Source organism: Boleophthalmus pectinirostris, unplaced genomic scaffold (genome assembly GCF_026225935.1).
Source record: "Boleophthalmus pectinirostris isolate CB_2022bp ecotype Guang Dong unplaced genomic scaffold, ASM2622593v1 HiC_scaffold_6, whole genome shotgun sequence".
Classification (NCBI taxonomy): domain Eukaryota; kingdom Metazoa; phylum Chordata; class Actinopteri; order Gobiiformes; family Gobiidae; genus Boleophthalmus; species Boleophthalmus pectinirostris.
The window spans coordinates 10,543,972-10,557,706 of NW_026571447.1; the positions used below are offsets into that span (position 1 = coordinate 10,543,972).

The following is a 13,735-nucleotide window of genomic DNA, read 5'->3' on the forward strand; positions in this document are numbered from 1 at the left end:
ATTGTTCTGATAAACCACATTTAATCTTAGGAATTTCTTATTTGAGGCAAAAACAACTGGCCCTACCAGACATGATGCAAATGTGAAAGTACATCCAAACAACCAGTGTTTTCACAAAGGGATTGATTTTATTTATTAGTGTCAGGATGTTTGTTTCTGGTGTAAGCGTGTATGGAGTCTGGAGCTGTATGTGTGTGCATCGTTAGCATTAGTACATCAAGATAAAAGTGTGACAATAAAGTGTGTTGCTAAATGTGAATATTTTACATGAGCTTCACAAGAACATGTGTTGTATTTCCAGTGTTAATAGGAGGGAGGCTGGACGATGATGATCCTTCCAATCAGCTGTCTCATTCTTCTTGTGACAGGTATAACACAATGATGATAGTCTGTGTGGTTGTCAGTGAGTGAAAGTAATTTTTTATTTTTTTTTCCTTCAGCTGTTCCCTGTTACTCAGTCAGTTTTGCAGAAATAGAAAGAACCTCCCTGAATGTCTTTGTGGGGACATGTGTGGAGATCAGATGTAAAGTCACTGGAGTTTTACCTGATGAAGATGCTCTGTGGTTCTGGATGAAGGATGGAAAATGGGATGAAGGCAAACTCAGTGGCACCATTGTTTACAGTAACAAGCCCACAGAACAACACATCAGTCCACAGTTTAGACATCGAGTCACTTACACTGGATCTACACAATTAGAGAATACAGCCTCATCCTCCAATAATCCATCATGCAGTGTTAGAATCTGTGATCTGACAGAACAGGACAGTGGAAAGTATTTTTTCAGATATATCTCTAAGGAGCGGGACTTTAAATGGAGTACAAATAATGCTGTCATTTCAGTCACAGGCAAGTACATCTACTGTCACTCTTTCATTTAGAATCATATCTGATGATTGTATTTGTAGAGCTTAGAGAGTTTTAATTTGTGTGTGTGTGTGTGTGTGTGTGTGTGTGTGTGTGTGTGTGTGTGTTTTTTTTCTCAGTCAAATTATCAGTTGAAGCAAATTTTATTCTTATCTTATCAGAACTTCTTTCTCTTCTCAGAAAACCATTGTGCAATCACATTCAACAAACCAGCACCTGTACAAGAGAATCAAAGCATCACTCTCACATGTTCTACTCCGAGATCATGTTCTAAATACTTGGAAATTGAAACTGTTCCTCCTTCTGGTTTGGAAACATTTCAGTCTAGCTTCAGTTATTCTGCTACTGCATCCTACAGAGCCTCATGGAAGGACGACGGCAAAGAGTTCACCTGTCAAACACGAGGAAACAAGGACCCACAACTGATGAAGAAGACCGCGATCTCAGTGCCATGTAAGTTAGGACACAGAGATAGATTTATATAGCTACTCCCCATGCTCTGATTTCCCCCATCAACCCTTAACATGCTACATAGGTCTCCAAGAAGAACAGCTGATAGCCAGTGTTGTGCCTGAACGAGTTCAAAAGAACACGCTCACTGAACACGTTCATTTTTCAGTGAACTTTGAATTGAACGTAACACATTTGTAAATCAAGAACTTGAACATGAATTCGTTCAAATTATGTGAGATGAACGACGTACGTCACTGTTGGGGTTCAATTAAATGTCGGAATTAGTTTTCACCTGATGAGTCGCGTGCCAAGATCTGCTCACACTTTTTAGTTTCAATGTAGACCTGATACAAGAGGCTTAACACTCCCAGTCAGGTTTGATTGTCTTTCCCACTTGAGAAACACAGAGCCTTGCCGCACGTGTACCTCCTGCTGCAGCTGCCGGTGGAGTCGCCTTTGCGTTGACGTGCGGCTGTGGTTTCGCCAGGGTGCGGCTCTGGCTCTGTGTTTCTCAATAGGAAAGCATTAATTAACAGTCGTTCTGGACCTGGGCTCTTTCACACGATACAGAACTGCCCCGGGAGAACGTTGTGCAGATGGTAAACGCACAAATACAACGATAGATGCATGCTCTCTATATATTTTGGTGGGGATATGTGCCTACACTTTTGTAGAGCGTCAAACAAATAGGATGGATCCTGCTGCTCCATACGTGCTCCTAGCGTGAGGTCACTTTCAGTGCATTCTACAAATTACGCATCCAAAAGTTGCTGTGACATCCCTCTGTCATAGAAAGAACACATAGTTGTGTCCTTTAGTCCGACAGAAGCTGCTGCATAAGCCACAAGGAAAAAGCAGCTTTTTTCGAGCAGTTTATGCAAATTAACCATGCGATTTTAAGTTTCGTTTCTGTAAGATGTAAACAAATGTGGCAAAGCTGAATTAAACACATTATAATATCAAACGGACTGATGTGGCTCTATAGTGGCTATGGTATATATATTGTAAAGATGTTGTAAACTGGAAGTCAGTTTGAAAATTAAGTTCAGCCTTTCATTTACATATCTCACCTAAAACTAAAATGGACTGAACTTTGAACTAGTTCAAAATTAAAGTCGTGAACTATGAACGTGAACTGTTCACTTTGAACATGTGTGAATTGAAGTTTGAACTAGTTCATGAAAAGTGTGAACTTGTACAACACTGCTGATAACTAACGTCAATTAAATACAATCAATCAATTAACTACTCAACAGGAGGAAATTATCACTGGTGCCACAACCTGGTACAAAGCATCTCTCCTGTTAAGGTTAATGTAAACTGTGCACTGTCCCTGTCTCATTAAATAAATAAACTAAATAAAATATCGCTGGTATAAAATTGAGCAAAGTGTCCTGGTGGAGACAGACGTGTGTTAAGACTCTGCAGCCTGAAGACAGTGGCTCTTACACATGCTCCGCTGAAAACACTGTGTCCTCTGCAAAGTCAGGACCTCTGCAGATAGATGTTGAGTGTGAGTTTCAGAACTGTCTCCCCGATGCATTTGTCAAAACAAATGTAAACAACATGTTAATGTGCAAAACTGTGGAAAAGTATTGATTTTATTGTTTCTGTTGAACAAAATTCAACACTAATCTTTATCAAAATTTTTACATTCAAATCCTTACGAGACCTCAAAATATGTGTGACTTAGTTTTACTTTTTACTCTTTAAGTACATTTTAAAGGTACTTTAATACTTCTTCTTCTACTAAAGTATTTTTTCATGTGATGTTTTTACTTGAGTATTTCTTTGCTCCAGTATTTGTACTTTTACTTAAGTAACAAAATTGAGTACTTCCACCCCTGATCCTAAATGATGTCTGTTAATGAGCACAAAGTATTCTGCCAGTATCATCTGAAAACATGTACATAATATGAATTCTGTGTTAGTGTGTGACTATGGTGTTTCCTCCACAGATCCTCCCACCAGTCTGACTCTGTCCATGGACTCAGAGGTGACAGAGGGACAGAATGTCTCCATCACATGTCGTGTGGACAGTTCTCCAGTGTCCACCCTGACCCTCAGCAGGACCTCACAGGGTTCTCCAGTGGAGCTGCTCAGAGACACTGAGCACAACTCTCTGATCTACTCTGTCACTGTGACCTCTGCCCATTCAGGAGAATACACCTGCTCCTCCCACAACAGTGTGGGCTCAGACAGCACCAAGAGGTCACTCACCGTCAAATGTGGGTCAAGTTGGGTTTTACATGTTTCACAATCAGGCCAGCCTGTATTTCCTTTAAGAGCTTTTTTTTTTTATTTTTTATACACAGTAGATGGCAGATGTGACCCTGTTATTTTGTGTTCTTTCAATTACTGTACATTAAACTGACTTGTAAAGCATTGACAATATTTTTTGTAAATCACTGGACACCAGCAGAGCCAACAGGACCAAAATTGATTTGATTTGAACCTGACATAATCTTAGGAACTGAACATTTGTCAGTAGTTTTTTGGAAGAGAGAATTTCACTTCTTTGTCTTCATAGTCGAGTCACCACAGCAAATGTAAATTATGGTGCTGCCTCATGTGTGACTGAAAGGAAAAGCAAATCTTCAGGTCAAAAACTCTACATGTTTTTACGATCAGTCATAACCAAAAGAACATAAAAAAGAAAGCATCTTCTGTTCATACTTTCAAAGTCAGGAAAGTGCACCAGTGTCAGGTAAGACCCTTTTTTGTCATCTTGTAAACTGTTTTCCTTTAAAGAGGAAACATGTGACACTCAGCGCTTTTTAAATGTTTAATGCTTGAATTTCCTCATTTGTCAAGACAAGACTAAGACAGGTCAGTGGAGGTTTTAAAGGTTTTGTTTTTGTCCAAACTGCTACAATATTATGTTATTGCTTGTCCTGAATGTTCCACAATTAAAAGGCATTTAACCATCTATGTTCATGGAGACAAGCAGATGACTCCACCAGACCATCAGCCTCCTCAGCCTCTCCTTCTCCTCACTCATCTGTCTAAGTCTCTACTGCTTGAATCTCTTTTTTTGTGGTATATTTGATATTTTTCGGGGTCCCTTGAATCATTGTGTTACTGTGTGGTCTTTTTGTTTTAGCTCTGCCTTTCACACAACTTTTAAATTGTGTTTTGTTTTATTTTGGGGGGATTTGTTCTTATTTTAGGCATATGAACTAAAGATATTTTTTTATTAAAGTGGTTTGTAATGTTATCACACAGTCTTATACAAACACATAGTTGGATATAGTTATTTGTGTCACTATTACTTGTGTTATGGGGGCAGGCCAATCACACACACAACGCCCTGATACAATTGACATTTTCTCATTTCACACCAGAAGAGGAAGTCTAATGTCTCAGTGAAGGACTGCATTAATATGTTCCTGGTGTATTTCTTGTTCACTTTCTACTCTGAACAAAGGCTTGAAGGGTAAGTCATTTTTTATTGATTAGAGTAACACACACTGAGGGCAGGTGGGGACTTGAAACCCACAGGTCACAGTTAAATACATCACATTTAAGGACAAGGAAAGGAAAATTCTGGTACAAAGGACAGAGACGTTAAAATAACTGAAAATGTATGATAAAAATGTATTATCTGGAAGACTACTAAAAATTAATTACACAAACTCAAGCTATAAATACAAAAAGGGTATTTATTACAATTGATACATAAAAAATTTAATTTTAGAATACAAAGCTAAACAAATGATTTTTTAAGCCTCTATTACTCATGGGAACCACCCAGGGCTGCTACCTTATACTTAACACATTTGCCACAGCAGACAGCACAGGAAATGAAATGTGCAAAACTAAACTGGTGAGCCAGTGCACTAAATCACCTGCAGAAGTGGTGGAATCTGACCATTGGGCCTGGTCCAACCACCAGTATGCACCCAGCCTCACTGGACATAAACAACACTTCATTGCACTGACTCAGTTGGTGCAAACTGCTGCTTTTTAAGTAAATAAACTATAAACCAATTATAACAAATGAAAAAAAAAAACTAGAAAAAATAGACAAGGTAAAAAAAAACAACAACAAAAGGAGCTACTTAAGTCAAACAAACAAGTAAATATGAAAACAAATTATTATAAAGCAAAACAAGAACTGTAGTAAAGCAAAATGTGCAATATACAAAATGTAAAACATTACACAAAAATAATTAGGCAATTTTTCATTTGTGGGGGAACCAGACTTTCTCCCTTAATGATACAGGAACTAGATTTTATTAGGATTGTATAGAAGGCAAATTGATGTATTCCTACCTTCACAGCAGAACAAATCACCTTTATTGACAACTGCAGTGACACCATCAGGTGCTCTGCAAACAAACAGGTCTTTTAAATGAACCATCTTTGTTTTACAGAGTAGAAAGGGACCTTACCCTACTGTAAACCAGATAGGAGCAGACAGCAACCTTGAAAAAGAGATTTTGATCTCAACAGGTTTTTCACCTATTTAAATAAAGGTTAATAAATAAGTAAATAATGTTCAAGATACTGACAACACTTGACATGAGGACACATGTACAGCTACTCAGCATTGCATCAGTGTTTTAACAAAGGTATTTTGTTATTTATGTGTTTACAAGAAAATGTGTTTTTTCCATTAGACAATGAGGATCCTTCCAATCAGCTGTCTCATTCTTCTTGTGACAGGTATGACACAATGATAGTCTGTGTGGTTGTCAGTGAGTGAAAGTAAATTATTTTTTTTTTTTTTTTCTTTAGCTGTTTTCTGTTACTCAAACCGTTATGCAGAAATAGAATCAACCTTCCTGAATGTCTTTGTGGGGACATGTGTGGAGATCAAGTGTAAAGTCACTAGAGAATTATTTTACCTGATGAAGATGCTCTGTGGTTCTGGATGAAGGATGGACAATGGGATGGAAGTAAAATTGATTACAGTGGCACCATTGTTTACAGTAACAAGCCCAGAGAACTCCCCATCAGTCCACAGTTTAGAGATCGAGTCACTTACACTGGATCTGCACGATTAGAGAATACAGCCTCATATAATAATCCATCATGCAGTGTTAGAATCTGTGATCTGACAGAACAGGACAGTGGAAAGTATTTTTTCAGATATATCTCTAAGGAGCGGGACTTTAAATGGAGTACATGGAATAATGCTGTCATTTCAGTCACAGGCAAGTACATCTACTGTCACTCTTTGATTTAGAATCATGGCTGATGATTGTGTTTGTAGAACTTAGAGAACTTTAATTATAGAATTTAGAATAAGAATAATGTCTTAACAAAATAATCAGTACTTAAAGTAAATTAGAACTTTTTTCTCTTCTCAGAAAACCCATGTGCAATCACGTTCAACAAACCAGCGCCTGTACAAGAGTCTCAAACCATCACTCTCACATGTTCTACTCCGAGATCATGTTATAAATACTTGGAAATTCAAACTGTTCCTCCATCTGGTTTAGAAACATCTCAGTCTTGGTCCAGTTATTCAGCTACTGCATCCTACACCGCCTCATGGAGGGACAATGACAAAGAGTTCACCTGTCAAACACAAGGAAACAAGGACCCTCAACTGATGAAGAAGATCACGATCTCAGTGGAGTGTAAGTTTATACTTGGACTGTTCCTTTAACATGTGCAGGTGACTAAAGACATATGAAATTTAGCACACTATATAATTGTGATATATCTACATTTATGTAGATTCTCCTCATGGAACACAGGTCCCCTAACTGTCTCCCCTATGCATTTGTGATTGCTGCAAATAAATAAACAAGACGCTAATATTATACAACTGTGACAAAGTGAGTGGGATGCTTCTACAGTACACATACAGTATATCAACAATTTTAACCAAATGATCCAAAAGAAAGCAGTGACAGCGCCTGTGGATACTGCCACACAACCAAACCCTAGGCCAATGTTGTTCTGTTTAATGTATTTATCTGGATTTTCATTGATTTTATGTTTATGAAAAAGTAATGAGGAAACTGTATTTGTTGCAGACAAACCAAAGAACACCAGCATTGAAATAGTTGGTCAGAGCAGAGAAGTAGCAGTGGGTCACTCTGTGACTCTCAAATGTAACAGTGATGCCAACCCTCCTCCTCACACATACGATTGGTTTAAAGGCAGTCAATATCTTCAGAGAACAACTGAAAACAGACTGGAGCTGAAGAAAGTGCAGAGAGCAGACGAGGGCTGCTACATCTGCAAAGCTGCCAACAAACACACGGACACGGCTACAGCACAGACCTGTGTATAAAAATGCTCTGAAAGTCACTCTGGGTCCTCACTCACTCTGGCTGTACTATAGTAATTTGTGACAGATAAGTGTAAGAAGTGCAGCTGATATATCTCTAACAGTAATCAGTGGTGTGTGTGTGATGAGTCTTAGGTGAGATGGGGAGGTTTATTTTCATTACTGGTGTGTGGAATTTTCATGCTTTTATTTCGTGTTTTTGATCTGCTGATTATTTGTGGAGATTTTTCACATCCTCACATCAGCACAGACATACAAACCCAAAGCATGTGATACTTTTTTGGCCAATGACCACAGCTGAAAGGTGAAAGGGAGACAGACAGAGGAGAGTTCGCCCAGAATTGACAACGTGCTGCTGCACATGGGCCACAAACCAGAACAGCGCATCATGACGCCAGATCAACACAGAGGGGCAGTGAGGAAGTCCTTGTGTGCAAGTGTTGTACACCTTTGAGTGGTGCTCCAGCTCGACAGCCTTTGGTTGCAGTAGGCTAACAGAAGTTGTGTAATCAGACACGTCAGTGGTGATGGTGGAGCCTGGGTACAGTGAGGATGGAGAGACCTGAGAGAAACAGAGAACAAAGATTCAAGAGATTTAAAGAAAGGCACCATGACACTGAACCAGTGCAGTGGTGAGAGTGAGGAGCTCTGTCTTGGCCTGGGACACAAACACAGATCATAAGGAGGATGATAGGAGTCTCTTTCCCCAAACTGCAAACTGCCCCCTCATTTTAACCCAGGCCCACCTAGTGTTTTAGTTCAGTCGCTCTCACTTCATTGATTTTATGAGTAATATTCCTAATTTGGCTATTATGTTTTTATTAATAAGCCCCAACCCATGCTACATGCACTAGAAACAAATATAGCTCATTATGAGATGTTTTTGTAATGGGTCTGTGTTAATGTACATTCTACGTACATTTAGACTTGCGTGTGTTTAACACAATTCACAATTATTAGGTATAAACTGGTTTCAAATGCCAGTAGGCCACTCTTTCAAGCATAAAACTCAGTTCAAACTACAGGCACCAGACTAATTTCTGAAGAATAGGCTGTTCAGATGAATTTAATCATTAATCCTAAATGATGTCTGTTAACACAAAGAGTCATGCCAGTATAAAAACATATAGAACTGCCTTAATTCTGTGTTAGTGTGTGACTATGGTGTTTCCTCCACAGCTCCTCCCACCAGTCTGACTCTGTCCATGGACTCAGAGGTGACAGAGGGACAGAATGTCTCCATCACATGTCGTGTGGACAGTTCTCCAGTGTCCACCCTGACCCTCAGCAGGACCTCACAGGGTTCTCCAGTGGAGCTGCTCAGAGACACTGAGCACAACTCTCTGATCTACTCTGTCACTGTGACCTCTGCCCATTCAGGAGAATACACCTGCTCCTCCCACAACAGTGTGGGCTCAGACAGCACCAAGAGGTCACTCACCGTCAAATGTGGGTCAAGTTGGGTTTTACATGTTTCACAATCAGGCCAGTCTGTATTTAGTCTAATGACTATTTAGAATGACATTTGAATACACTTACACGCTCTAAAAGATTCCAAAATGGAAGGAGACAGAACCTTAGTTGGCTTAATGATGGTGTAAGTTTTATTTGCATAGCATCACCAGCTTTCTGTAATCTTATGGAGGTGTCTAGGAATCTCCGTTGAAAAGAGTCTGTCTTCTATAGTCACTTACATTTCCATAAGTACAGTATTGTGTGTCTGCAGATGCTCCTCAGAAGGTGAGAGTCCAGGCTGATCCAGGTCTGATGGTCAAAGAGAACACAACACTGACGTTACACTGCAGCGCTCTGAGCCATCCTCCTGTGAGCTCAGTGACCTGGAGCAGGGGCCCCACGGGGCAGGAGTCCCTTGTGCACACGGGGCCCACCTTCAGTGTGAGCTCAGTCAGTGTGAACGACAGTGGCCTCTACAGCTGCACCGCCCACAACCAGGTCGGACAAGGAACGTCTCCACCAGCTGAAGTTCAAGTCATGTGTGAGTATGCTTAAACAGAAAACTTAGTCTGGCACTAATGTGTGTGTGAATTCCACACTTAGTAAAAGCGCCTTGTGCATGTTGAGTTGGTCCAAATCAGGCTGTGGTGCTGAGAGCAGAGGAGGAGCAGGGCCCTGATGGGAGCAGCTCAGTGACTCTGAGCTGCAACAGCCACAGCTTCCCCCCGGTCAACCTCTACACCTGGTACAGGAGGACGGAGGACGGAGAGCTCAAAGTGTCTGAGAACATCAACTACACTGTGCTGTCCACACAGCCCGGAGTCTACTACTGCACTGCCAAGAACCAGATCAGTGAGAGCACGTCTGAGCCAGTCAGCCTCTTTCTACAGGGTAAGGAGACACTATAACACAATAACAACAAAACAATTGGAGTGATGGATATTAAGATTTTATTTCATAAAATAACTAAATTAGCTGTGGAGCTGATGATGTGTTTCTTCTCTGCAGAAAGCTTTGTGAAGTACATTGGCCTGGCTCTGGTGCCCCTGCTGATCATCTTATGTGCTTTCATTGTTTACAGGTACCATGAGAGATTATACTGAATAATGTTATAGGATTGCACAACAGATGAAACTGAGTTTAAATCAAGTACAAATTACAAAACAAAATCAGGAATGACAGAATTTTATCTTAATATCAGATTCAAAGTGTCTCTGTGTTTTTTGTTTTTCAGGCTGAAAATAAAGAGGTCTGTTGAAGGGGTAAGAACCAACAAGCCCTGGTGGAGGAGTTGTTCAAAGGCTCTGGTAATATTTTCTATATCTAGATGTATGACACAGTACTTATTTTTTATTTGTCAAAAATATCTAAATGAATAATGCAGTTAGTTTGGCCTGTGTCTCTTAAAGTGATTGTTTTCAGGCTCTGGAGGAGTATAGGGCTGCAGTAACTCCTCAAATTAGACTGGACCCGAGTGCAAACATTTGAAAACAATTAATAACATTTTAACTGACCCTATATGAACAGGGACCATGCAGGTCACACAGCACAGTGTGATGGTTCAGTTCTTAGTATTTGTCAGCAGACGAGCTTTGCAGCGTTCTGGACGTGTTGTAAGCTGCAGCGTGCAGGGAGCTTTGATCTAACCCTAGATACAAAGATTGCAATAGTCAGGCGTGATGTTACATAGCATGCTCTTTTGAACTCTGCTCGTGGGAGGTAGGGCTTTACTTAGTGAGGAGCNAATCCTAAATGATGTCTGTTAACACAAAGAGTCATGCCAGTATAAAAAACATATAGAACTGCCTTAATTCTGTGTTAGTGTGTGACTATGGTGGTTCCTCCAAAGATCCTCCCACCAGTCTGACTCTGTCCATGAACTCAGAGGTGACAGAGGGACAGAATGTCTCCATCACATGTCGTGTGGACAGTTCTCCAGTGTCCACCCTGACCCTCAGCAGGACCTCACAGGGTTCTCCAGTGGAGCTGCTCAGAGACACTGAGCACAACTCTCTGATCTACTCTGTCACTGTGACCTCTGCCCATTCAGGAGAATACACCTGCTCCGCCCACAACAGTGTGGGCTCAGACAGCACCAAGAGGTCACTCACCGTCAAATGTGGGTAAAGTTGGGTTTTACATGTTTCACAATCAGGCCAGTCTGTATTTACTCTAACGACTATTTAGAATGACATTTGAATACACTTACATGCTCTAAAAGATGCCGAAATGGAAGGAGACAGAACCTTAGTTGGCTTAATGATGGTGTAAGTTTTATTTGCATAGCATCACCAGCTTTCTGTAATCTTATGGAGGTGTTCAGGAATCTCCGTTGAAAAGAGTCTGTCTTCTATAGTCTCTCTACATTTCCATAAGTACAGTATTGTGTGTCTGCAGATGCTCCTCAGAAGGTGAGAGTCCAGGCTGATCCAGGTCTGATGGTCAAAGAGAACACAACACTGACGTTACACTGCAGCGCTCTGAGCCATCCTCCTGTGAGCTCAGTGACCTGGAGCAGGGGCCCCACGGGGCAGGAGTCCCTTGTGCACACGGGGCCCACCTTCAGTGTGAGCTCAGTCAGTGTGAACGACAGTGGCCTCTACAGCTGCACCGCCCACAACCAGGTCGGACAAGGAACGTCTCCACCAGCTGAAGTTCAAGTCATGTGTGAGTATGCTTTAAACAGAAAACTTAGTCTGGCACTAATGTGTGTGTGAATTCCACACTTAGTAAAAGCGCCTTGTGCATGTTGAGTTGGTCCAAAGCAGGCTGTGGTGCTGAGAGCAGAGGAGGAGCAGGGCCCTGATGGGAGCAGCTCAGTGACTCTGAGCTGCAGCAGCCACAGCTTCCCCCCGGTCAACCTCTACACCTGGTACAGGAGGACGGAGGACGGAGAGCTCAAAGTGTCTGAGAACATCAACTACACTGTGCTGTCCACACAGCCCGGAGTCTACTACTGCACTGCCAAGAACCAGATCAGTGAGAGCACGTCTGAGCCAGTCAGCCTCTTTCTACAGGGTAAGGAGACACTATAACACAATAACAACAAAACAAGTGAAGATCAGGGTGTCCTGGAAATCCAAGCATCAAAAGTATTTATTCATGTATTTGGTTCAGAGATCTACACTGTTAAATGTGGAACACAGTTTCGAAATAGTATTCATATATTAATTACTCTTAAAAAAATAATAATAATAAGTGGGCTAATTTTACATTTGTCAAACTAAAATAAACACTAATTATGAAGTTCACATTATTTCTTGTCGCAACAACTCAACCCCAAATCTAATTTGGGGAAATAGAGTCTAAGTGTAAGTCACACAGGTAAGAATATCAAAGAGGGATAGAGCCAAGTTCCATCATTTACACAATCTTTATTTTTGTATTTTAAAACACAAGTTTAGCTACAGCAATTAATAAAAATAGGCAACACAGTAAAACAAAACAGTGGAGGAAACACCAAACATAGATCAGATGTGCAAAATGGGGAGACGAGAACAGACAAAAACAGCTGCAGCACAGGCGGTGTGCTCACGCCGCTGCAGGCCACCGCTGACACCTAAAAATTTAATTTTGGGAATTATAATCTGAGCCTGTAGTACAAGATTTTGGACTATAGAACACATACCGCAGTTGGAAGCACAAGTGCGCTACCCCAGGCTGAATTAAAGACAACTCTACGCAGAACTTCTGCTTCTAGACGTTGTCCGAACAACGTGAACTGGTACATCCTATAAACAGAACACAACTGAGTAGGTTGGTTGGCACAGGTAGCACTTTGTAGTAGGGCTTTGGTTACCTGTCCCCACGGTTTAGGGGACACAGCAGCGCACAGCAAAGCGCATAGAGCGAGGGACTCAGTGGGCTCACCCGTGGAACTAAGGAGAGACACCGGTAAGAATGTGAGCATGAATGAATGAATGGAGGATTATCGGGCGTGTATTACCTGTTGGAAGAGATGAAAGCGCACACTATGTGCTACAGTGGAGAATCAATACTTTTAAATAGCGTTTGGATAATGGTTTAGGATTGTTTTTATTTATGTATTTCATAAAATAACTAAATTAGCCGTGGAGCTGAGGAGCTGATGGTGTTTCTTTTTTGCAGAAAGCTTTGTGAAGTACATTGGCCTGGCTCTGGTGCCCCTGCTCATCATCTTATGTGCTTTCATTGTTTACAGGTACCATGAGAGATTATACTGAATAATGTTATAGGATTGCACAACAGATGAAAATGAGTTTACATCAAGTACAAATTACAAAACAAAATCAAAGTGGCAGAATTTTATCTTCTCTAATACCAGATTCTCTAATTGTGTTTTGTTTTTCAGACTCAAAATAAAGAGGTCTGCTGAAGAGGTAAGAACCAACAAGTGCAGGTGGAGGAGTTGTTCAAAGGTTCTGGTAATACTTTCTGTATCTAGATGTATGACACAGTACTTATTTTTATTTGTCAAAAATATCTAAATGAATAATGCAGTTAGTTTGGCCCTGTGTCTCTTAAAGTGATCAAATGTGTTTAAGTTTTCTTTAGTATTGAGTTGTCTGTGGTCACTACAATTTCACATTTTTTTCAGTAAGTGGCAAAAGTCTAGGGGTATTTTTAAGAGTGGTTTACACTATAGTCTAGGGAAGCAGATTTTTGCCTGGAAAAATAAAAAAATAAAAACCTCACAGGAAGTAATTACAAGTTTTAAAGTCATCATTATTTTATT

At 40.6% G+C, this 13,735-nt stretch overlaps 1 protein-coding gene across 2 annotated transcripts in view; it reads left to right on the plus strand.

Annotated features, from left to right (window-relative positions):
- LOC110175080 (B-cell receptor CD22-like) overlaps positions 1-13,735 on the plus strand; it is a 39,313-nt gene that overhangs the window by 20,762 nt on the left and 4,816 nt on the right. For both annotated transcript variants that reach the window (XM_055163540.1, XM_055163544.1), the window contains 5 exons: positions 8,746-9,015; positions 9,293-9,562; positions 9,649-9,912; positions 10,030-10,102; positions 10,256-10,328. In XM_055163540.1, the coding sequence (XP_055019515.1) occupies positions 8,746-9,015; positions 9,293-9,562; positions 9,649-9,912; positions 10,030-10,102; positions 10,256-10,328 (950 nt within the window). The remainder of the gene's footprint in view (positions 1-8,745; positions 9,016-9,292; positions 9,563-9,648; positions 9,913-10,029; positions 10,103-10,255; positions 10,329-13,735) is intronic.